General features: G+C 42.7%; 2 protein-coding genes across 2 annotated transcripts; both read left to right on the top strand.

The window, feature by feature from the left end:
* The first annotated feature begins 2,202 nt into the window (after positions 1-2,202).
* Positions 2,203-4,314, top strand: LOC120434266 (tripartite motif-containing protein 16-like). Its single transcript, XM_039602048.1, has one exon. The coding sequence runs from the start codon at positions 2,203-2,205 to the stop codon at positions 3,874-3,876; it is 1,674 nt and encodes a 557-aa protein (XP_039457982.1). The 3' UTR covers positions 3,877-4,314.
* An 18,840-nt stretch (positions 4,315-23,154) lies between these two features.
* Positions 23,155-25,292, top strand: LOC116311776 (tripartite motif-containing protein 16-like). The gene has a single exon (XM_039602049.1). It carries the CDS (start codon positions 23,161-23,163, stop codon positions 24,832-24,834), a length of 1,674 nt encoding a protein of 557 aa, XP_039457983.1. The 5' UTR covers positions 23,155-23,160; the 3' UTR covers positions 24,835-25,292.
* The last annotated feature ends 480 nt before the right edge of the window (positions 25,293-25,772 follow it).

Below are 25,772 nucleotides of genomic sequence, written 5' to 3'. Positions count from 1 at the left end.
GCAGGTTTTTGAACTGAGCACTGAGAACAAGCCAGTGATCCTCATTAATCCAAAGCATGCCATGTCCATGTTTTCCCCCAAAAAATTCAAATTTTGATTCATCTGACGACAGAAGAGTTTTCCACCTTGCCTCAGTCCATTTTAAGGGACCTTAAGCCCACAGAAGATGGCAGTGTTTCTGGATCATGTTCACATACGGCTTCTTCTTCGCATGAGTTTTAGCCTGGGTTCGTAGATGGCATGATGAATGGTGTTTATAGACAATGATTTCTGGAAGTGCTCCTGAGCCCATGCAGTGATTTCCATAACAGAATCATCCTCATTTTGAATGCAGTGCTGCATGAGGATCCAAATAGATCTCCCCAGATTCTCAGCCTCTTTTGATGTATCGCAGATAATATATTCAAGTTCTCAACATTTTATGTTAAAGGACATTATTCTAAAATGATTCCACAATTTGCAGTCACAGTTTTATTTTGCAGATTTGTGAACCTCTGCCTATTTTCACTTCTGAGAAGCTACCTCTCTAAGATACTCCTCTGTACTCAGTCATGTTACTAATTAGAAAATTAAACCAATTTATTTGTAAGATGTTCCTCCAGCTGTTTCTTTTAAGTACCACTCACTTTTCCTGCCTTTTGCTGCCTGCTTACTAATTTTTAAAATGTGTTGCTTACCTTTAAATTCAATAGCAAATGTATGTTTAAACATTTGATATGTTTTCTTTGTTCTATTGTGAATAAAATATGGGTTTATGAGATTTGCACATCATTACATTCTATTTTTATTTACATTTCACACAGTCCTAATTTTTATTTGAAACTGGGGTTGCATGTCACTGCTGTACTTAAAAGTTGTACTTATAAGTGATGAATAAGGAATATTAATAAAATTCACTGTTACTTAAATATTTACTGCTTACTTGGATAAATAGCATATAACCAGAAGACATTACTACAAAAGTATGGTTAACAATTATCTATCATTGATATAATTGTTTTTAAATACAGTTCAACACATTATATCTCTATAAGAGACATTTAGAGACACATTCCTTTTCTAAGATCATGTTAGTGAATAAAATTAGTCTCAGCTTGATAGTCAGATATGTTATAAGAAATAAACTGTCAGAAATTACAGAAACAATGTTTCACAATGTCCACAAGGGGTCCGTGTACACTATAAGTTTGCTTCATAGCTTATGGCTCGCAAATTTGCTAATAGTAAGGCACAAATACGGCAAAACTAGCGAGACTTAAACTAAAAAGCAGAACAGTCCTTTAACTGAATTCCTAATACAGCTGGGTGTAACTGTCACAGGAGAGTACAGCTGCTGTTATTAAATTAGTGCTAAATAATTTTACCAACACAGTATGAAAAGTTTGGAATAATCTATAGATGAGACATATAATTTTAACAGTTATACCCAGCACCATGCATTTAACCTGCCAATCAAATAACACTTACTGATTCGTTAATGCAAAAGTCAGTCATACGAAACTGCATGACAGCTGCAATGTTCTTCAACCACTCCCTTACGAATATCCACTGTGTACCAAGGGCATGGTCACTGAAGCAAAGTTCCTTTGATTGCACTGTCACAAGCAACGTGAACAACAAACAGTGGGAAAAGATGATGATGTCTGCAGTGGGATGAAGGAAAGGACGTTATAAATCTCTGTTATTATTGCTCAGTTTTCTTTTAGTTGCATTTGGAATTTTCTGTTTTGTAACTAAAATGTAAAAAATATATGGTCTATATTTGCTCTCAGCTCAGTTTTGACAAGTTATTCACTATGTTCTCTCTTTATAAAGAATAGGTGAATTACTGAAATGAATAAGATAAAATTGATTTAGCGCATGCACAGATTATTTTAAAAGAGCTTTTAAAACACACTGTAAAACAGTTTAAAATGCAAAACAAGCTCTGTTATAAGAAGTACTAATCACACATTTTTCCTCTTCTTAGAACTAATCATAGCCTGATGACCCTTCCTCCTCTTCCTGCTCTCTGACTCAGCACCTATTGTCTGTCAATATATTATCCTTCTTCCCTCCCCTTCAGGTCTGCACTTTGAACATGGCTGTAACCAACATGCAGTGACGCAGAAGAGCTGACTCATGTTGTTTAGATCTGAGCTCAGACTAGTTTCATTTATAAGGAAGTGAAACTCACACATTCACTGACACTAAGAGGGAAAAATGGCACAGAAAGGAGTTCAGCTGGACCAAGAAACCTTCTCTTGTTCTATCTGTTTGGATCTTCTGAAGAAGCCAGTGACTATTCCCTGTGGACACAACTATTGCATGAAGTGTATTAATGGTTTTTGGGATGGAGAGGAGGAGAAGAAAACCTACAGCTGCCCTCAGTGCAGACAGACCTTCACACCGAGACCTGTTGTTATGAAAAACACCATGTTAGCAGATTTAGTGGAGGAGCTGAAGAAGACTGGACTCCAAGCTGCTCCTGCTGATCACTGCTATGCTGGACCTGAAGATGTGACCTGTGATTTCTGCACTGGCATGAAGCTAAAAGCTGTAAAAACTTGTTTGGACTGTTTGGTCTCTTACTGTGAGAAACACCTTCAGCCTCATTATGATGTGGCTCCATTAAAGAAACACAAGCTGGTGGAGCCCTCCAAGAAGCTCCAGGAGAACATCTGCTCTCGTCATGATGAGGTGATGAAGATGTTCTGTCGTACTGATCAGCAGAGTATCTGTTATCTCTGCCCTGTGGATGAACATAAAGGCCACGACACAGTCTCAGCTGCAGCAGAAAGGACTGAGAGGCAGAGAGAGCTGGAGGTGAGTCGACAAAACATCCAGCAGAGAATCCAGGACAGAGAGAAAGATGTGAAGCTGCTTCAACAGGAGGTGGAGGCCATCAATCAGTCTGCTAATCAAACAGTGGAGCACAGTGAGAAGATCTTCACTGAGCTGATCCATCTCATCCAGAAAAGAAGCTCTGATGTGAAGCAGCAGATCAGATCCCAGCAGGAAACTGAAGTGAGTCGAGTCAAAGAGCTTGAGGAGAAGCTGGAGCAGGAGATCACTGAGCTGAAGAGGAAAGATGCTGAGCTGAAGCAGCTCTCACACACAGAGGATCACATCCAGTTTCTACACAACTACCCCTCACTGTCAGCACTCAGTGAGTCTACAGACTCATCCAGCATCAATATCCGTCCTCTGAGCTACTTTGAGGATGTGACAGCAGCTGTGTCAGAGGTCAGAGATAAACTACAGGACATTCTGAGAGAGGAATGGACAAACATCTCACTGACAGTCACTGAAGTGGATGTTTTACTGTCACAACCAGAGCCAAAGACCAGAGCTGGATTCTTAAAATATTCACATGAAATCACACTGGATCCAAACACAGCACACCCACATCTGTTATTATCAGACGAGAACAGAAAAGCAACATTTATGAAACAGCAACAGTCTTATTTTGATCATCCAGACAAATTCACTGGAATGTTTCAGGTCCTGAGTAAAGAGAGTCTGACTGAACGTTGTTACTGGGAGGTGGAGAGAAAAGGGAGAGTTATTATAGCAGTCGCATACAAGAATATTAGCAGAGCTTGGTGGAGGAATGAATGTGCCTTTGGGCGTAATGACAAATCTTGGGCATTAGATTGTTCCAAAAACAGTTATACATTTTGGCATAACAACATTGAAACTCCAGTTTCCGGTCATGGGTCCTCCAGAGTAGGAGTGTACCTGGATCACAGAGCAGGTATTTTGTCCTTCTACAGCGTCTCTAAAACCATGACTCTCCTCCACAGAGTTCAGACCAGATTCACTCAGCCGCTCTATGCTGGACTCTGGTTTTACCACAATTTCGGAGATACTGCTGGGTTCATTAAACTAAAATAGACTCAAATCTTTCATATTGTGGGTTTAAATCTGCATTATAGTTTCCATTGTATTTTCTCTGCAGCAATATTGTGAAATTTCTGTGCCGCACAAAGATTAGCTGTTAGTCAGACATTATGGGTGGTACCTTGGGATCTTTTTTTTTTTCGGTGATCTTTCCCGTTTCTGGTTAGCCATAGAGGCTATCACTGCTCACTAATATTTTTATCCATAAAAATATTTCTCCACATGAAAATGTAAACTTTTCTGTGCTCTCTGCATTTGCATTGATTTGTTCCACTTAATAAACTTTAACATAGAATTCAGCAGAGATGCCTTCATAACACTTTTTTAAATCATCATTTTGTACATTTTTAAACATATCTGTGATTACATTTACATCTGTCTTTTTGACTAAATATTTCTGTTTTTGTTTTTTAAAATAAACAAACAAATGAAGTGATATAGATCTGTAGTGTTAATTGTAGTTAATTGAAGTTTGAAGTATTCATAAAATATTTTTAATGTTTACTTTGTGAAAAACTGAAGATTTTTACTAAATACAACTTTGTTCTTTCCTTCTTAAAATAAATTAAATTTCTATTTATCCGTTTGGAAGACCAAACTTCTTTTTTTTTCGAACACAAAAAATGAAGTATAGAGATATGATAATTCATTGTTTTTAACATGCAACATATGAACAAACCAAAGATTATTATTATAAAGAAAACTTTGTTGAACAAACTATTTTCTTTTGTCTTCATTTCAGGATCTCACTCAAATCTAATTGAGAAAATGTGAAACCAATGCGAGAGAATAACTGGAGTAGTTATCATCCTGAAACACCACAAAATTCAGAGTTCATGTTTAGCGCAAAAGAAGATTCCTCAGTTTGTGAACTTTTCTTTTACTTGATGCCCTTTGAGGATCTGAGGTCTCAGCTGCTTTTTAAAACAGCAGTTGTGTCATGGTCCGGGTGAGTGCAGGTGTTTTGCTTCTGAGCCGCTGTCTCCACCAATTTACCTAACCCCACCAACTGCATGTTTTTGGACTGTGGGAAGAAGCTGGAGCACCCAGAGAGAACCGACACACAGAGGACCAGAACATGCAAACTCCTGAATCGAACTAAGAACCCGTTTACTGTGAGGCAACAGGGCTAACCACCATCCCACCATGGTTATTCTATATTTTTGCTTAAATACAGTTTAAATAATTTACATGATATTAATTAATGTGACTACAATTAATTCATATTTTAAAAATAATGAAAAATAAAGCAAAATAAAATACTGGTAAGCTTTACAGCTTTAATCACAAATCAGCAAACAATAAAGTGAAACAGCTTTTAATTTGAAATTTGGACTCAGATCATAGTGAAATGGTGAGAAACACTCCAAAATTCTCCATCTAAATATACATTTTAATGATACATTTACTTTTGGTTGTCCCTGTTGCTGCTTAAAAAGACAGTTACACAACTGTGAAGCTGGCAGCAGGTACCTGAATGTTTTCTACTTTTAACTTTGCCAATAAAAGTGTCAGTACTTGAGTCACTTGCACGGTGCTCTTGAAATATTTGTCACATTTGTTCATTTTCAATTTTTCCCATTATCACCTGTGTCTTTGTTTGTCAAGACTTCTCAAAACAGCATCATCGTCTGGCCCGGGCAGAAGAGGCTCAGACTGCTGGATACCATCTGGAATAAAGATACACAGCAAAGGTATGTGAAACTTTCACAGTCTTAATAAAATAACTAAACAAATATTACTAATGTAGGATTTTAATTAGAGCTTAGAAGTTTATTTTCAGTGGTACAGGAAGAATTTAAGGTCCAAGCGCAACAAGTTTAAATGACTAAAACTAAAAGGAACAAGCTGAACTGTGGTCCTCCTAGTGATCCTCTTCCTAATCACATGAGCCAAGGGGGGTCAAAAGGCTGTGAGTGAATGTGAGTGGGTGTTAAGGGATCTGGGAAGGGATCTCAAAGATACAGTGGGATGCAAAAGTTTGGGCAACCTTGTTAATAGTCATTATTTTCCTGTATAAATTGTTGGTTGTTACAATAAAAAATGTCAGTTAAATATATCATATAGGAGACACACACAGTGATATTTGAGAAGTGAGTCAGGGTTAGGGTTAGACAGAGATTGACAGACCACGCGACTTTCGCGCATTGCTTTGTGGGTACCCGTGGCAACAAAATCAAAACACTGCATCAAGCGCTAGCATTTCCAGCACCGGTAATCATTAATTCTGCGGTTTTAATCCCTACTTGCATTTTATTTGCCCCAAAAACAGTTATGTACAAAACGACGGAGAACAACGCAGGTACGTACAAAGACAGACTTGACGAAAAGGCAAAAAAAAAAAGGACGAGGAAAAAAATCAAAGGAGTGAAAGGGTCAGACCCATACAAGCATACAGAGTGGAGTAAGGACGTTAGCGTGCTGCCCAACTTTCATCACGGACATATTTATTATTATATGGTCCTAAGTGTGAGTGTATGCACTTCACGTTTATTAACTTCAGATCCCTGCAACAAGCCCAGGTCCAGTTTACTTTGGTGATTTGGACTATTCCATTTCACAGCTGTTGTTACATTTTTTTTTTTCCTTTATCTCCTGTACAGGCCAACGCAATCTATTTGTCGTTTCAGGTTGTAGTATTACACAACATTTTCAGATCTAATAGAAATAAAATGAGTGTTTCGTAATTCATTCAATTTATTGTCTTTATTTATAACTGGCATTATTGTTTCATTCTATTATAGAATCTTACAAGAAAGAGGCAAAATTGTATTGCATTATGCTTTATTAGCTGCTTCGGTAAAAAACAAAACAACAATGCAAAAAAAAAAATTGCAAAACAACATACTGGAAAACAGTTATTTATCACTTGATTGCTTCAATACAACACTTGGGCACATATATGCGGGATGTTTCGTGGCTGTTTTGATATCGCTCTCTCTCTTAACCGATCAAATCTTGCTGTGGTAGCAGCTTTAAACTCGGTATGACCCAGGTTGATAGAGGGTGCCCAGTCTGGATCGCATTCCAGCATTTTGTAGGCTGGTTTTCCTACAAAACACAAACATTAGCCCGCAAAGCCACAGTGAACAAAGCAGCATAGCGCAACGAATTCAATTCAAATCAATATAAGACTTATTTGTAACCTACCTACATCAACAATTATGTTATGATAAATTGTGTAATAACTACAACAGAAGACTTACCTTTGTTGGAATGCTTGAAGCAGACTAACATGTGAGCTGGAGTGTTCTGGAATGTTATATTTGGTCTTCGAATTGCTGCAATCCAGGCCATCCATCGTTGTTACTTCGGAAACATGGCTTGAACAATTTCTCTTCCACGACGTAATCCGATAACAACTGATCTCTTTACCCGTCGGCTTCCCGTGGCTGTCATGCGACCGGCTATTGCAGTTAATAATACAACACCTTCTTGCCATTTTTTGTTTCTTTTTATTGTTGTGGGACTGTTTTCATGTGAAAGCCTGCGTGCGCTAGTACCGCTTGCCACTCGTTCCCAGAATCCTTTGCGGTTTTACCCCAGAATGACTTCACATTTTCAATCTCTATACCCAGTATTAAGCTGGGCATTCAGTGTGCGATCGGCCTGAGTTTCGCCTTAATCGTGTGTTGTGTAGTATACATGGGGTAACGAGAAGCAATTAACACCTCACGACCAGCTCCCGATCATCAATCGTTTCGTCGTAAGAAAATCAAACCTGTTTGAAATCCTGTCAGCCGTCGTAAGGGTGTCACCGCAGCCTCTCACACTGCGCACGCGCAAACACAGAAATGAAAGTGAAAAGACGGCGCAGCATGGCAGTGCAGCGTGTGATCTGGACACAAGTGATGGAGGCACAACTTGTAGAACTTTGGCAAGCTCATCTGAGCCTTTTCTATGTGGCCTCACAAAATTATCACAACCAACAACCGTGAAAATAGTTGGATGGACATTGCTGCTCAATCACAGCTGCCTGATCAATGTTTTTCATTAGCAATTTAGCAAAATTGATGGTGGTGTGTGTCTGTGTGAGTGAAAGACAGAGAGGGAGAGCGAGAGACAGATTTTGTGTTATAAGCTTCATGCTATGGACGCACAGTGTGAGCACTCAGGTCACATCAGAGCATCGGGCCGTATAGTGTGAGACCCTGCATCGTGACCTACGAAATTCTAACCAGTCGTACAGTTTGAGCAGGAGTTAAATAATGCGACTGAAAAAAATTGCACACTGTATGCCCAGCTTAAGTGAAGAGCAGATTAGCTGTATACTGAGCAGGGTCCGAATGCAACCAACATTCTCAGCCCTGCCAGGTTAACCCTTTAACAACTTAGCCTTGTGTGTTGACTAAGAACCAAAAGGCTTAATACAAATGATATTTAGAGAGCATTGAATTTGTGTTTTTTATTTTACTTTGATTACATGTAAAGCTCTCAGAGTGAGGATCGAAGATGGTGGCTAAATATTGGTGGTGGCAGTATAAATACTCACGTATGTTGCTGTTGCCATCACGTTTTCATTAGTCGCAAGCGAGCTAAGCGCAGGGATGCATGTGCCCTTTGCGCGCTCTAGTGGACGAGGGAAAAAGGGGGGGTCAAAGTATTTGCGCAAAGACCTTTAATGAGTATGTGACGCCCACAAGTGTATGGTCACAATTATAATTTTTTTGTGGATTGTTTTTGATGTAAAAGACCTGATTTTATGGTGATATGGCACTTTTCATTTAGAGTTATGGACAATGTAATTGCGTGGCATTGCCACAAGGGGGAGATAGCGCTGAGTGCGATAGGCCGTTGCAACGCTTCTGTGCCTCAGACGAGGAAGAGCCTGCAGACCGAACGCAACTGATGTCTCCTGTCTCTGCTTTTCTGTTAAAAAAAACAGTTTAAAAACAGACCCCATCGAAGGCCTGTAACATAATGTTGGTGGCCCGTACGGGGATCAGCATGCTACGGGGGCGACTGCTGATCCTTTAATCAACGAACCAGAGACAGCCATCACAGGGCAGGCGTGTTGGAACAGCAGACGTGCAACTGAGGCAGCAGCGGGACCTGTGTCGAGGAGGGGAACCCCTGCTGGAGAGGTGACGGGCTGCGTGTTTGAGCTGACTGCACTGTGAAGAGTTGCTAGCCAAAGAACACACAATGGAGGACAGTGAAAGAAAAAAACTGGCTTGGCAGATCAGAAAGAGTCTTTATGCACTGACAGCAGAGGAACTCTTCCAGATTGCTACAAACATCACACCAGTACCTGATATGGACCCTGCAAGTGTAAGACGTGGTGATGAGGAAAGTTGTTTTGATTATATATGTGCTTATCTGCGCTGTAAGACATTGCTTGACTTAGAGGATCAGGGGTTTTCACACCTACTGTTGTTGAAAGATATTATTCATCTCATTGATAGTCGTACCGCTGAAGTATCTAAAATGTTGTTAAAATGTTGTTACTCTCACAACACTTAAGCACACTGAACAGAGTGATGTACTTACCTCAGCTATATTGCCTCTTGAGTCTGTTAATCCACAAGTAACAGAGTATGAAATGCTAAAGGCTAACTACGAGGCACTTGGTAAAAAGTTAGCAGATTTACAAGTGACAACACAAGACACACCCACCCCCACTATTACACAGCCACTTCAGCCTCGAGCTGAGAGTGTGACAAACAGCCACTCCACCACAGACACGCGACACTCTAGGCCTGATCACATGGTTTCCCTAAGAGACCTGCCATTTTTGCAACGCAGAGAGTTTAAAGTACATGGGGGTCAGGTTGGGGACATTGCATCTGACATTAGCTACCATGGACTGTGTAAGCAGATTGAGGAGGGGCTCAAGGTGAAGCACACAGAGGGAGAGATCATTCAAGGTGTGCTCCGTATTATCAAGCCTGGACAGTTTAAGGACATGTTGATCAGTAAAGATGACTTGACCCTCAATGAACTCAAAAGCTTGCTACGTTCACACCTGAGTGAGAAGAGTGGGAGTGAGTTATTTCAGGAATTGTTGAGCACTAAGCAACATGACCATGAAACTCCCCAACAGTTCTTCTACAGGATGATTGGACTGAAGCAGAAAGTCATGTTTGCATCCAGGCAGGATAACATGGACGTTGCGTATAAGACACGTACGATCCAAAATGTCTTTCTACGCACCATTCATCAAGGTCTTCTGCCAAAATATAGTGACATTCGTAATGAACTCAAGCCATTGCTATCAGACTACAGTGTGTCAGATGAAGCCTTGATAAGGCAAGTGAACAAAGTGTCAAGTGAAGAGAGTGAGCGACAGTGAAGACTGGGATATTCCACTCGACAAAAGGTAACACATGCTCATTCTGCTCAATTTGAACCTACTAAAGACACTGAAATGACTGACTGTAAATCTAAGAGTAAGAATAAAATCCTTGAAGAGCTGGCTGCAAAGGTGGAAACCCTGAACAAAGTGGTGGAGTCTCTCACAGCCAGACAGGCTCGTGAACCCACTTGTCAGTGTGCACACCCAAAGCAGAAGCCCAGACAAACAGCAAAACAGTACGGCTGTCCCAAGTGTATTGAAAGCGGGGCTACTTCATGCACTCATTGTTTTATCTGTGGGGAGACAGGTCACAGGGCAGTGGGATGTCTCAAACGAAGCCAACCCAGAAGCTCTAGTTGGCCTCCTGCTGATACACACACTCCTAGAACCAGTGGACAGCCAGACCCAAAATCACCAGGTATGTGCTCAGAAGAGTTTGCTCATGTCAGAAGTAGTGGGGTGACCCCTCCAGCGAAAAATGCAGATACAGGGGCAAGTGAGAGAGTGGCACAGCTTGTTGGAAAAAAATGTAAAATCAAGTGTTACATTCATAGCTTTGCAGTGGACTGTTTATTGGACACAGGTGCACAAGTGAGTCTCATTGATCGCCAGTGGGCAAAAACCTACCTCTCTGACCACAAACTCCGCCCACTGACAGAACCTGTGTGCTTGGTGTTAATGGCCAGCCATTACCCTACGACGGCTGGGTGGGCATGATGGTGAGTCTCCCAGAGAATAGTGACCCAAACCTGACTGTACAAGTCCCCTTTTTAGTAAGCAGTGTGCCCATGGACTGCCCCCTGATTGGTTTCAATGTAATTGAACAGCTGGTATTGGGGCCAAATGCTAGTACAAACCTCATACCCACCATTGTGAGCCTCCTGCGCAGCGCAATGAACCTCCAGGATGACACAGCGACGGCACTGGTCAACTTCATTCAGACCAAGCTTACCAGTGATAATGGGGTCAGCCAGAGTGTCCTAAAAGTGGGCCTGCATGATGTAGTAATCCCAGCTGGTCAAGTTAAGTATGTTAAGTGTAAAGTCTCCTCTACAGTTGACATGTCCAACCCCCTCGTGCTCTTTGAACCAACTGAGAGCAACCCACAACTGCAACAGCTTGATGTTGGCAACAGCCTCCTCACAGTTTGTGATGCCAGAGTCCCATATGTCAAAGTACCTATTGGCAACCACACTAAGCACGATGTGACCCTCACCAGCAGAGCAGCCCTTGGAACTATTGAACCAATAGCAGGAGTCGTACAAACTGACTTACCAAACCTCGGTGAGCCCACAGTGACTCAAGATGTCGACTCTGATGTATCTCAAATACCCCAGCAGTGCGGTGAAGATCAAGCAACACAGGAATGGGATCCACCTGTTGATGTTAGCCACCTGACTGAAGACCAACAATCTGTTGCCAAGAAAATGTTAAGGGAAGAGTCAGGGGCTTTTGCACGTGATGAGAACGACATGGGGTGCATTCCCAGCTTGGAAATGACAATAACACTCAAAGACACAACCCCAATTCAGAAATCGTACACCTCAATTCCAAAACCCCTCTATAAGGAGGTTAAAGCGTATATTGAGGACCTCCTAGCAAGAGGATGGATTGTAAAGTCTAGATCTCCTTACTCTGCGCTAATAGTTTGTGTGCGGAAAAAGGATGGCTCCCTAAGGCTCTGTATAGACTACCGTCTCCTGAACCAGGGCACAGTACCTGATCGCCACCCATTACCAAGAATCCAGGACCTCATTGACACCTTAGGGGGTTACAACTGGTTCTCCATTTTGGACCAGGGAAAAGCCTATCACCAGGGCTTTATAGCAGAAGGATCACGTCATCTGACTGCATTCATCACCCCCTGGGGCCTTTATGAATGGGTGCGAATTCCCTTCGGCCTTACCAATGCACCTGCTGCGTTCCAATGCAGTATGGAAGAAATGCTGGCTCCCCTTCAGGATGAGTGCTGCATCCCATACTTGGATGACATCTTGTGCTACGCCAAGACTTTTGAGGAACATGTGGAAGGGCTGAGGAAAGTCTTGAGAGCCCTGCAGAACTATGGAATTAAACTCCGGCCGACAAAATGTGACCTATTTAAAAGAGAAGTGAGGTATGTTGGGCGCTTAGTGTCAGCTGAAGGAGTACGCATTGATCCAAAAGATCTCGAGGCGGTGTACGCCCTGAAAAAGGAGACACCTGCCACAGTGGGAGATGTGAGGAGGATCGCTGGGTTCCTGAGTTACTATCACTCATATATCCAGGATTTCTCGAGAATAGCAAAACCCATCTATGAGCTTTTGCAACCCAAGAAAACCAAACAGGAGCATCTTCTGGGGAAGGTTACAGGACAGAAGGGGAAAGGTGCACAGTTACCATCCAAAACACCAGTTGAGTGGACCGAGAAGCACCAGGGCACCCTGTGTAAGTTGATTGATATGTTGGTAAACCTCCCTGTACTTGGATACCCGGATTTTGAGCTTCCCTTCGTCCTTCATACAGATGCATCTGATAAGGGACTTGGAGCCGTTCTCTACCAACATCCGAATGGGAAGCTCAGAGTGATTGGATATGGCTCCTGAACACTGACACCGGCTGAAAAGAATTACAGACTCCACTCGGGCAAGCTTGAGTTTCTCGCCCTCAAGTGGGCTGTCTGCGAGAAGTTCAGGGATTACTTGTTCTATGCCCCGTATTTTACCATCTACACAGACAACAATCCCTTAATTTATGTCATGAGTACCGCCAAGTTGAATGCGGTTGGGTTCAGATGGGTGGGAGAGCTATCAGATTTCAGGTTTGATATAAGGTACAGACCTGGCAAAGTAAATGTTGACGCAGACACCCTGTCGAGGAGTCCCCTTGACATTGACAGATACATCACTGAATGTACAAAAGAGCTCTCCAAAGAAGCTGTTGCTGCTACTTGGGAGGGATGTGGAGCAGGCAAGGATGGAGATGTTGCATGGATCGCTGCTCTGGCTCTAGCACAAGGTCACCAGCTTGAACCAGTAATCCAAGAAATGGTCAGGCCCATCAATTTGGATGAATTACAAAGGGCTCAAAGAGCAGACCCTGCAATAGGTGAGATCATAAAAATGAAAGACTCGGATCAAAAACTCACAGATGACATGAGACGGAATGTGAGAGGCCCTGCTAGGAAAATGATGCATGAGTGGACAAAGCTGAGCTTAGAAGATGTTCTCTATCGTAAGACTGCAGAAAAGCGCCAACTAGTCTTACCAGCTAGCTTCAAATCCCTGGTCCTGAAACATCTGCATGATGACATGGGGCATGTCGGGGTAGAAAGAGTTCTCAGCCTGGGGAGGCAACGGTTCTACTGGCCATACATGAGGCGAGACATCGAAGCCTATGTCACCTGGCAGTGCCCGTGCATCAAACGGAAGAAACCGGTGACACATGTCCGAGCTCCCATGTCCAGCATTACCACAAGCTCACCAATGGAATTGGTTTCAGTCGATTACCTCCACTTAGAGCCAAGCAGGGGCGGATATCAGTATATCCTAGTTGTGGTAGACCACTTTACTAGGTATGCCCAGGCCTATCCAACCCGCAACAAGAGTGGCAAAACTGCAGCTGAAAGGATTTTCAGTGATTATATCCCCAGATTTGGCTACCCTTTAAGGCTGCACCATGATCAGGGACGGGAGTTCGAGAACGAGCTCTTCCGGACTCTGCAACAGTTGAGCAATGTGGGGCACTCTCGAACAACCCCGTATCACTCTCAGGGCAACCCAGCAGAACGCTTTAATCGTACCATCTTGCAGATGCTGAGGACCCTGGGTGAAGAAAAAAAAGAAAGATGGAGAGAGTATCTCCCACAGATGGTTCATGCGTATAATTGCACGTGCCATGAAGCAACGGGTTACTCACCATTCTTTCTGCTTTTTGGTCGACATCCACGAATGCCAGTTGACCTCCTGTTCAAGTTGGTCACTGATGGAGAACCACAAACTGCAAGAGGTTATGCTGAGAAATGGAAAGAACGAATGACTGAAGCTTACCGGATTGCGTCTGAAAACAGCCAAAAGTCAAGTGATCGTGGGAAGAAACACTATGACCGGCACTTGAAAGGAGTGGTACTCCAACCTGGTGACAGAGTACTAGTGCGGAACCTGACTGAAAGGGGTGGTCCTGGCAAGTTAAGGTCCTACTGGGAGAACACCATTTATGTGGTGAAGGAACAGATCAATGACAGCCCAGTCTACAGAGTGGCCTCAGAGGCAAATGGGAAAAGAGTGCGTGTTCTGCATCGCAATCTATTGCATCTTGTCAATGAGCTTCCTGTGGACTTGCCTGCTGTAAATGAGGGGGACGGGCCATCCGCCGTCAAGAAAAAGAAACCAAAACCAGCTCAAAGAGAGACAGCATTTCAACCCCACTCTGACACAAGCTCCGATGATGATGAGAGTTCAATGTATTATGAGTTGAGGTATGATTTGAGGAGTGGAACCAAAGAGGATGCTCTACATACCTATAACCATACTGTAGGACCCTCAAGGGGAACAGCTGAGTTCAGCAGAGTGCTTAACTGTAGAGCACCTCAGCCGACAGAAGCAACAGTATTGGGGGAACGAACAGCAACAGATGAATTGAGGGAAACAGGAATGGAACAAGATGGTGGACACCAAAGCACTGAACTTGACAATGACAAGGGAGAGGAGGAGCATGAGATGGTACGGGAATCAGGAGTCACTGAAGTGCCTTTCACAGTCGACGGAGGGGAAGTTGGACTGCCGCTTTCAGAAAGGGCACAGTATACACCCAATGTGACCCCGCCGACAAATGAATCAGTTCTTTGGGGCGATCGTGGCTCAAGAGTTGGGAGTTCGCCTTGCCATGCCATCATATCCCCTGTTACCTTACTTCCCCCTAGTGCCATATCACATTCCAACATCTCACTGTGCACACCCAGGCACCTTCCCTGCATATTATAACCGCCCAATCTATACATGTTAGTACACAAGGAATGTGGGTATGTGGGAAGGGGATGTGATTTGAATTGTTTGAATAATGAGTATAATGAATATTAAAGGGTAAAAGGTTAAATGTCAGGAGCCATTTTCTTTTTGTTGGGGAGTGTGTGACGCCCACAAGTGTATGGTCACAATTATAATTTTTTTGTGGATTGTTTTTGATGTAAAAGACCTGATTTTATGGTGGTATGGCACTTTTCATTTAGAGTTATGGACAATGTAATTGCATGGCATTGCCACAAGGGGGAGATAGTGCTGAGTGCGATAGGCCGTTGCAACGCTTCTGTGCCTCAGACGAGGAAGAGCCTGCAGACCGAACACAACGGATAGCTGTGTCCCAAAACGTCGGCTGCATCCTTCGGAGGACCCGGCCTTCGCGGTCTACGTGGGCCGGGTCCTTCGAAGACCAAGAAGGCTGGAAGTGCGAGGCTGTGAACTGGGACAGTCTAGCCTTCAGATTTGCGTCACCGCTGTGTGGGTGGAGTTTAATAAACTCGGCCGTCTGCTCCTTGCTATCTAAAATATAACAGGACACTGGCGTAAATTCTCGACCGTCTCACACTTCTGTTTAACCCTTTAAGACCTACCATAGAACCAAGTCCGCCAGAGCTTATATTATATTTTTACATGCTGTAGTGCCAATTTTGGGAGCATTTCAAGTTGATATACATCAATACAACCATTATAGCCCAAATTTTAATAATATGTATGCATTAAGTGCATAGTGATTACATAAATTGCAAAAAAGTGCAATAAACTACAAAAAAATTGAAAATCGTTTTTGTTTTTGTAACATATATTTCTAGTTAGAGAAATTTAAGAGGCTTATCCCTCAAAACTGTAAATACAAAAAAGTTGCACAAAATAGTTTCCAACCACAGGAAATTTATTTTGAGCGTCTTCATAGTTTTATTTTTGAAATACACCAATTTTTATATACTGCAGGAAAAACGAAAATAAATATTACAGTGCAAATTTGCAAAAAAGCAGCATATGCATCAAAATAAACTATTTCCAGCAGTGCAATTTGAGTTCTAAGCATCCCAGAAACGACACAGAAAGTCATAAAGTCAAAGATAACTTTTTAAAACACCAGTATAGGCTCTGAGGCCCTGATAGTAAAAAAAACTACATTTCCGCGAAAATGACGTCACTTCCGGTTTCGGGCAGGTAATGGCGGACATGCGAAAGTTCGCGCTGACATCTATTCCAACGTAGGAAGTGTTATGAACAGCTGATCGGATCGGCAAAACATGTTTCTGGAATATTATGTTTTTGTTGCTGCAAGCGCTTTTTATGCAGTTTTTGCAAAGCTATATGTGGAAGAAAACGGTGACCTAGGACAAGCTGATGGCATAAGATGTAAGTACAACTCCTCTGGTTTCATATGCAAAAAAAATTATTGCTCTAGCTTACGTGGTTGCAGAGCTACCGGGATTTAAAAATAGTTACGCAAAACGGAGCGTGCCCGTTCTGACCGGTTTTAAAGGGTTAATCAGTTTTCTGTTTGACGTTTATTCAGCTGTGTGAAAATCCCGGAGGAACCCACCCGATGCATTAATAAAGTTTTATTTAATCTAATAATCGAATAACTTTGATCTCAGCCAACCCGATTTACTCCAGAACAAATAAAACACAGAAAAAAGGCAAACAATTACATTTTTAAGTTATCCGAGTGACTTATATATCATGTTTAACCTGAGTAGCGAAAGAGCGGGGGTCTGAAAACGATGAAGCCGGGAGTCTGCTGCTCTCGCCGGCTCGAGCGACCATTGAACCCCCCGGCTTGCTATCGAGCGGGTGGGTAACAGACGTCTCCAAAAACGTCAGCGCACTTTTGCAAATATGCGATGTCTTGATAAACCAAGCAGATATTTGAAATTTACACCGCCACTTTCTCGCCTGAAAATATGTTAAAAGTTTATTTTGTGACCCAGAAAGATTAATAAGACTAATTTTAGAACTTAGTAGCGGCCGCCATTGTTGGCAGCTGAAATTTGGCTGGACTGCGCTATGAATTCTGGGATATGGTGGGCCACGAAGGACACACCCGACCCATCCTTCAAATTCGGGGAAATGAAGGACGCATTTGTCGGCCGCATTTGAAGGAGTCGACGAATTGGGACAGCCTTCGTCGCCTGGCTGTGACGTAATCGGCCTTCAAATGCAGCCTCCGGAGGATGCAGCCGACGTTTTGGGACACAGCTGATGTCTCCTGTCTCTGCTTTTCTGTTAAAAAAAACAGGTTAGTAGTTCAAGTTTGCTCACTGCAATGCACATATAAAGGCAAGAAACCTTTTTCTGTCTTAGTTTAAAGACCGCGAATGTTGTGAGAGAGTGTGTTTTCACTGATTGAGAGAAAGCTAACCTTACTGCCATTTGTAATGGAAGCCGCAATTCTACTGTTAGCTTAAATAGGCAGCTGGTCTTATTACCTGTTTTATTTTGTGACAAATGCAGCTGTTAGACACTTCTTTTATCCTGACATTATTGGAAGTTACAGTTGATTAGGACCTACCCAGTTCTTGTGTGTCAAATGTAAATAGTCTGATGTATACTGTTTGTGGATGATTGTAAACTGTTTGTGAGCAATGGTAGAATATTTTTGTTTATTGGTTACAAATGTAATATATTGTTTGAATCTGTTAAAATATAAAGAAAGTATAATGGTGACATAAGCAGGTTAATTGCAGTGTTAATGGTACTGCACAGAAATGTTTTTGATGCTGAACAGCAGTAGAATTTGGTTACAGGTTTATTGTAAATAAGGACACTCATAGACAATGATTATTTTGTACGTTTATTCTTGCGAGAGTGCAAGGTAACCAAAAGGGTTTGAGCAATGGACCTAATTGAATGTGTTTGTGTTGTTAAAAGAGAAATGTGTGCCTAAATGAAAAGAAAATGACGTTGTTAAATTCTGTTAATAAACCAGACGAGGAAGAGCCTGCAGACCGAACGCAACTGATGTCTCCTGTCTCTGCTTTTCTGTTAAAAAAACAGTTTAAAAACAGACCCCATCAAAGGCCTGTAACAAGTAGGTAAAGTTCTAGAATAAACAAATAAATTGCATTATCAAAAACCGCCCTATGATTTTCAAACTGTTATAATTCACTTTTTACTTACAATGTTTTATATATAGTAGTGGAAAAGTCCAGTGATATCTGATCAGGTCATTTCTAGTTGAACATGGAAGTTTGTGAAGACTGATGTGGCTTCTTCTGAGGCTTATCTTCAACCCAAACAATTGGGTAAAATTTTGACTCAATGTTTTATCAAAGCTGCCCAACCTCTGACCCAACAGAATTAGTCAAGCTGTGGAGTGAATTGAAGAACCCGGCACATCATCAACCCAACTCCTGAGCCATGACTTTTGAACCAATATTTGGTCACAATAACCCAATTTACGAACCTACGGCTTTTACCCAGAAGTTGAGTTATGAAAATAACCCAGCATTTTTTAGTGTGTCTGAAAAGTTTGGAATAATCTATAGATGAAACATATAATTTTAACAGTTATAACAAGCATAATGCACCTAACCTGCCAATGAAATAACACTTACCGACTCATGAACACACAACTCAATCATATGAAACTGCGTGACAGCTGCAATGTTTTGCAACCACCCCCTTACAAATATCCACTGTGTGCTAAGGGCATGGTCACTGAAGCAAAGTTCCTTTGAGTGCGCTTGATTATTGAACATCAAGATGGCGGCGCGTGAACAACGCGAGGCTCAGTGTCTCTCCAGAATCTGCTATTTAGCGGTTTTTTATCTACTTTTAACCGAATTATTCATCCAGACTTGCTGTGTGCTGCTGACCTACAGCAATTCATCCAGAATTGCTGTGCGCTGCTGACCTACAGCAGACAAGAGATTCTGGACATCTGGACTCATAACTACAACAGTTTTATTGCCGATCTCCGACTCATCCCAGAGATCTCCAGAACACTGGAGGCTGCCCATTCTCCCCGGCCAGGCGGAAGTGCACGCAGATGGCGCCGAGAACGTAAACAAAGGTGAGGTAGGCGCGGAGGGCTACGGGCTAAGCTAAAGCTAACACCACACCGGCTGCCTTTACCCAGTATTTTCCTCGCCAATGTCCGTTCTCTGGCAAATAAAATGGATGAGATACGGCTCTCCATCACTAACAACAGACGGATTATGGACTCAAATGTCATGTTTTTCACTGAAACATGGTTGAACAACAGCTGCTCGGACAATGCTATCGAGTTAGCAGGACGCCACACACACCGAGCCGACAGGCTAGCAGATGACTACGGCAAGACCAGAGGTGGAGGTTTGTGCATTTATATTAACAATGCTTGGTGCATGAACTCCACTACTACTGAGAGTCACTGCTCACCTAATGCGGAGTTTTTAATGGTCAAATGCAGACCTTATTATCTCCCAGAGAACTCACTTGATCATACTCACTGCAGTATATATCCCCCGAAGCTAATGCTAGGTTGGCCATGAAAGAACTTTCTGCAGCCATTAACAAACACCAGAATAAACACCCCGAGGCTGCTTTTATTGTTGCTGGCGACTTCAACCACACCAACTTAAAGACAGTCCTCCCCAGATTCCACCAACATGTCTCCTGCCACACCAGAGGAGACAAGACTTTAGACCATGTGTTTTCCAACCTGGCTGGAGCCTACAAAGCAACACCCCTCCCCCACATCGGACAATCGGACCATCTCTCCCTGTTCCTCACACCTAGTATTCACCACTCATCCAACGTGTGAAACCTGCTGTGAGGACAATTAAAGTGTGGCCAGAGGGGACAGACGCAGTGCTCCAGGACAGATTTAAAAACACAGACCTGGACCAGTACGCCTCATCTGTACTGGATTACATCTCCAAAACCACAGACAGTGTCACCACCCAGAAACGGATCATCATGTACCCCAACCAGAAGCCTTGGATGAACCGGGATGTTCGTCTCCTCCTGAAGGCCCACAACACTGCCTTTAGGTCAGGAGATGCACACGCCTACAGTACAGCCAGGGCTAATCTAAAGAAGGGCATCAAAAAAGCCAAACACCATTACAAAAAGAAGGTAGAAGAACACTTCTCCAACTCCAACCCCCGACGCATGTGGCAAGGACTCCAGACCATTACAGACTACAGGACCACCAAACCCTCCCCCGCATCCTCTGATGTCTCCTTCCTCAACGAGCTCAACAACTTTTATGCTTGTTTTGAGCGAGGGAACCCCACAACCACAACCGAAACAGACACGACACCAGACCACCAACCTCTGACTCTCTCCCCCACCGATGTAGGAGCGGTGCTGAGCAGGATCAATGTCCACAAGGCTGCAGGTCCTGATGGCATCCCCGGGCGTGTTCTGGGGAGCTTGCAGGAGTCCTGACAGACATATTTAACCTGTCCTTGGCCCACGCTGTGGTACCGGCCTGCTTCAAATCCACCTCCATCGTCCTGATACCCAAAAACTCCAACCCATCTAGCCTCAATGACTACCGCCCAGTAGCACTCACCCCATCATCACTAAGTGCTTAGAGCAGCTGGTCCTAGCACACTTCAAATCCTGTCTCCCCCACCCTGGACCCCCACCAATTCGCATATACCGCAGAACAGGAGCACAGAGGATGCAGTCTCCATCGCACTGCACTCTGTCCTCTCACACCTGGACAACAACAACACCTATGCCAGAATGCTGTTTATAGACTTCAGTTCAGCATTCAATACAATCCACCCCTCACAACTCATCAGGAAACTGACAGACCTGGGCATCAGTTCCCTCATCTGCAAATGGTTACTGGACTTCCTGACCAACCGCCTCCAACATGTCCGGCTGGATAACCGCTGCTCATCTACAATCACAATGAACACCGGTGTACCACAAGGCTGTGTGATGAGCCCTTTCCTCTACTCCCTCTTCACCCATGACTGCAGATCTGCTGATGGTTCCAACACCATCATTAAGTTTGCAGATGACACCACGGTGATTGGCCTCATCAGTGACAACGATGAGGCCGCCTACAGGGAGGAGGTGGATCGTCTGGCTGAGTGGTGCAACAGAAACAACCTGCTGCTTAACACTGAGAAGACGAAGGAGCTCATCGTGGACTACAGGAAGAATGCTGACCCACATCCACCCATCTACATTAAAGGGACGGCTGTGGAGCGTGTGAGCAGCTTCAAGTTCCTGGGTGTCCACATCTCCGAGGATCTCATCTGGACAACCAACTGCTCCAAGCTGGTCAAGAAGGCTCACCAGCGCCTCTTCTTCTTGAGGACTCTGAGGAAGAACCACCTGTCCTCAGACATCCTGGTGAACTTCTACCGCTGCACCATCGAGAGCATCCTGACCAACTGTATAACAGTCTGGTACAGGAACTGCTCTGCCTCGGACCGGAAGGCGTTGCAGAGGGTCGTGAAAACTGCCCAGCGCATCGCCGGAGCACCACTTCCTGCCATAAAGGACATCTACAGGAAGCGGTGTCTGAAAAGGGCTGGGAAAATCATCAAAGACCCCAGTCACCCATCACATAGACTCTTCACCCTCCTGCCCTCTGGGAGGCGCTACAGGAGCCTCCGGACTAAGACCACCAGGTACCGGAACAGCTTCTTTCCTACAGCTGTCAGACTCCTGAACTCTGCCTCCTGACATCTGACCCACGTTAAACTCATGGACTGAACATACACACACCCACAACCACCTACACACACACACAATGGACAACTGTACCCTCAAACACACAATAATAACATGGACTGAACCACCACTCACAACCACTAGCACTTTATATAGCCTCTGTAGAAATTATCCACATATCTCACTTATCTTAACTGCACTACTGTATAGTTCTGTGTAAATAATCATTCTGTACATACAATAATTTTTAATCCTACAACTGTTTATAACTTGCATAGTTCACATTTCTGTATAGCTGTATATCTCAGATTTCTGTATAGTTTTTTTTATTTCATATTTATATCCTGTTCATAGCCTGTACATAGCTTGTACTCACTACAGCCTGTACATACTTATAGTTATAGAATATTCATAACATACTTCATACCGTGTACATTATAACATACCATAATAGACCCATTTCTGTAATATACTTACATATCTATATTATTGCTAATATATATTGTAATATATCTATATCACGGCTAAAGCACTTCTGGATGGATGCAAACTGCATTTCGTTGCCCTGTACCTGTGCATGTGCAATGACAATAAAGTTGAATTCTATTCTATTCTATTCTATTCTATTCTATTCTATTCTATTCTATTCTATTATTGTCTCTAGACATCCTGAGGCCAAGTCAGAGGAGGAAAATTTAAACACCTCCTGCTATGAACAATAAAGGCGTGTGCTCTATATTGTCACACATGAGACAAGTGTATAAGAACTAACTGTCATAAGCAATTTGAAAAACAAACAGGGGATGAATGAAGAGACGTTATAAATCTCTGTTATTGTTGTTCAGTTTTCTTTTAGGAGCATTTGGAATTTTCTGTTTTGTAACTAAAACTATAAAAAATAAATGGACTAGATTTGCTCTCAGCTCAGTTTTGACAAGTTATTCACTATGTTCTCTCTTTATATGGAGTATTTCAATTACTGAAACGAATACAAAGATGAATTAATTTAGCAGACTTAGATTATTTTAAAAGAGCTTTTAAAACACACTGTTTAAAACAGTTTAAAATGTGAAACAAGGTCTGTTATAAGAAGTACTAATCACACATCTTTCCTCTTCTTAGAATTAATCATAGCCTGATGATCCTCCCTCCTCTTCCTGCTCTCTGACTCAGCACCTATTGTCTGTCCATATATTTCCTTCTTCCCTCCCCTTCAGGTCTGCACTTTGAACATGGCTGTAACCAACGTGCAGTGACGCAGAAGAGCTGACTCATGTTGTTTAGATAAGAGCTCCAACTACTTTCAATTATAAGGAAGTGAAACTCACAAAGTCACTGATACTGAGAGGAGAAATGGCGCAGAAAGGAGTTCAGCTGGACCGAGAAACCTTCTCTTGTTCGATCTGTTTGGATCTTCTGAAGGATCCGGTGACTATTCCCTGTGGACACAGCTACTGCATGAACTGTATTAATGGCTTTTGGGATGGAGAGGAGGAGAAGAAAATCTACAGTTGCCCTCAGTGCAGACAGACTTTCACACCGAGACCTGTCCTGGTGAAAAACACCATGTTAGCAGTTTTAGTGGAGCAGCTGAAGAAGACTGGACTCCAAGCTGCTCCTGCTGATCACTGCTATGCTGGACCTGAAGATGTGACCTGTGATTTCTGCACTGGGAGAAAAATGAAAGCTGTGAAATCATGTCTAGTGTGTTTGGTTTCTTACTGTGAGAAACACCTTCAGCCTCATTATGATGTGGCTCCATTAAAGAAACACAAGCTGGTGGAGCCCTCCAAGAAGCTCCAGGAGAACATCTGCTCTCGTCACGATGAGGTGATGAAGATGTTCTGTCGTACTGATCAGCAGAGTATCTGTTATCTCTGCCCTGTGGATGAACATAAAGACCATGACACAGTCTCAGCTGCAGCAGAAAGGACTGAGAGGCAGAGAGAGCTGGAGGTGAGTCGACAAAACATCCAGCAGAGAATCCAGGACAGAGAGAAAGATGTGAAGCTGCTTCAACAGGAGGTGGAGGCCATCAATCAGTCTGCTGATCAAACAGTGGAGCACAGTGAGAAGATCTTCACTGAGCTGATCCATCTCATCCAGAAAAGAAGCTCTGATGTGAAGCAGCAGATCAGATCCCAGCAGGAAACTGAAGTGAGTCGAGTCAAAGAGCTTGAGGAGAAGCTGGAGCAGGAGATCACTGAGCTGAAGAGGAAAGATGCTGAGCTGAAGCAGCTCTCACACACAGAGGATCACATCCAGTTTCTACACAACTACCCCTCACTGTCAGCACTCAGTGAGTCTACAGACTCATCCAGCATCAATATCCGTCCTCTGAGCTACTTTGAGGATGTGACAGCAGCTGTGTCAGAGGTCAGAGATAAACTACAGGACATTCTGAGAGAGGAATGGACAAACATCTCACTGACAGTCACTGAAGACGATGTTTTACTGTCACAAGCTTGGCTGCAGACCAGAGCTGAATTCTTAAAATATTCATGTAAAATCTCACTGGATCCAAACACAGCACACAAACAGCTGTTATTATCAGACGAGAACAGAAAAGTAACATTCATGTATAATCAACAATCCTTTTTGGATCATCCAGACAGATTTACTGGATGGTGGCAGGTCCTGAGTAGAGAGAGCCTGACTGGACGTTGTTACTGGGAGGTAGTGAGGAGAGGGGGAGTTTTTGTAGCAGTTGCATATAGGAATATCAGCAGAGCAGGGACTCGAAATGAATGTGGATTTGGTCGTAATGACAAATCTTGGGCACTAGATTGTTCCAAAACTAGTTACACATTTTGGCATAACAACGTTGAAAGTCCCATTTCAGGTCCTCGTTCCTCCAGAGTAGGAGTGTACCTGGATCACAGAGCAGGTATTTTGTCCTTCTACAGCGTCTCTGAAACCATGACTCTCCTCCACAGAGTCCAGACCACATTCACTCAGCCGCTCTATGCTGGACTTAGGCTTTACAACAATTATGGAGATATTGCTGAATTCATTAAACTGAAATAGACTGAAGTCTTTCATATTGTGGGTTTAAATCTGCATTTTAGTTTCATTTTATTTCCTCTCCATCATTTCTGCACAGAGATCAGCTGTCAGTCAAACATGGGTGGTGCTTCCACATCTTCTTTTTGTTCTCTTGATGTTTCTGAGTTTTTAAAGGGGATCTTTCCTGTGTCTGTTTGTCCATGGAAGCTACCAGTGATCGATATGAATTTTATTTACACAAATATTTCTCCACCTTTTTTTGTGTTCTACTTCATGGGCTTTAACAGAGAAATTAGCAGAACATTCTTTGTCAAACAGGTTTTTTTTCTTTACTTTGTAAAGAAACAAATAAATTTATCTGTTTGGTACATTTAAATGTATTAGTAAATACAAAAACAAATGAGTAACAAATGAAACTATAAAAATATATTTTGAATTATTGTAATTGTTGTTGAGATCACAATCTTTTCAGTATTTAATATGTGAACAAACAAAAAAGGTTTTTATTATAAATAAAACTTTGTTCAAAGTCTTTTCTTCTGTCTTCATTCCAGGATCTCATTCAAATCTGATCCAGAGAATGTGAAACTAATCAGAGAGAATCACTTGAGCAGTTTTCCTCCTGAAAAATCACCAAGTTCACGTTTATATAAGATTTGTCAGTCAGTTTGTGGATCATGAGACAAACTTAAACTGGAGGACTAATTATAATATATAACAATATAAATATAATATTTCCTCCTAGAAGAGATGAAAGACAATACGCTTTTGTGTGGATGAGTGTAGCGTTTTACTTTTCCGAGGGCCTTGCAGAAGCATCGCTTGGTTCATAGGCCTTGTAGTTTGGGCAGCTCACACCGACTGATGTGCTGAGGCATGTGCACCACTCTCTCAGAGGCAATTACCTTACCAGTTGGCAAATCCACCTGTCAGAAGACTTTCTGTGATGCTGCGGTTGA

Source organism: Oreochromis aureus, linkage group 18, assembly GCF_013358895.1.
Source record: "Oreochromis aureus strain Israel breed Guangdong linkage group 18, ZZ_aureus, whole genome shotgun sequence".
In the NCBI taxonomy this organism is placed as follows: Eukaryota; Metazoa; Chordata; class Actinopteri; order Cichliformes; family Cichlidae; genus Oreochromis; species Oreochromis aureus.
Note: the sequence above shows the minus strand (reverse complement) of the source record. Positions and strands in the feature narration are given on the sequence as shown.

Excerpts from the sequence above, each read along its gene's own strand:
- LOC120434266 (XM_039602048.1), top strand. The coding sequence starts at position 2,203 with ATGGCACAGAAAGGAGTTCAGCTGGACCAAGAAACCTTCTCTTGTTCT.
- LOC116311776 (XM_039602049.1), top strand. The coding sequence starts at position 23,161 with ATGGCGCAGAAAGGAGTTCAGCTGGACCGAGAAACCTTCTCTTGTTCG.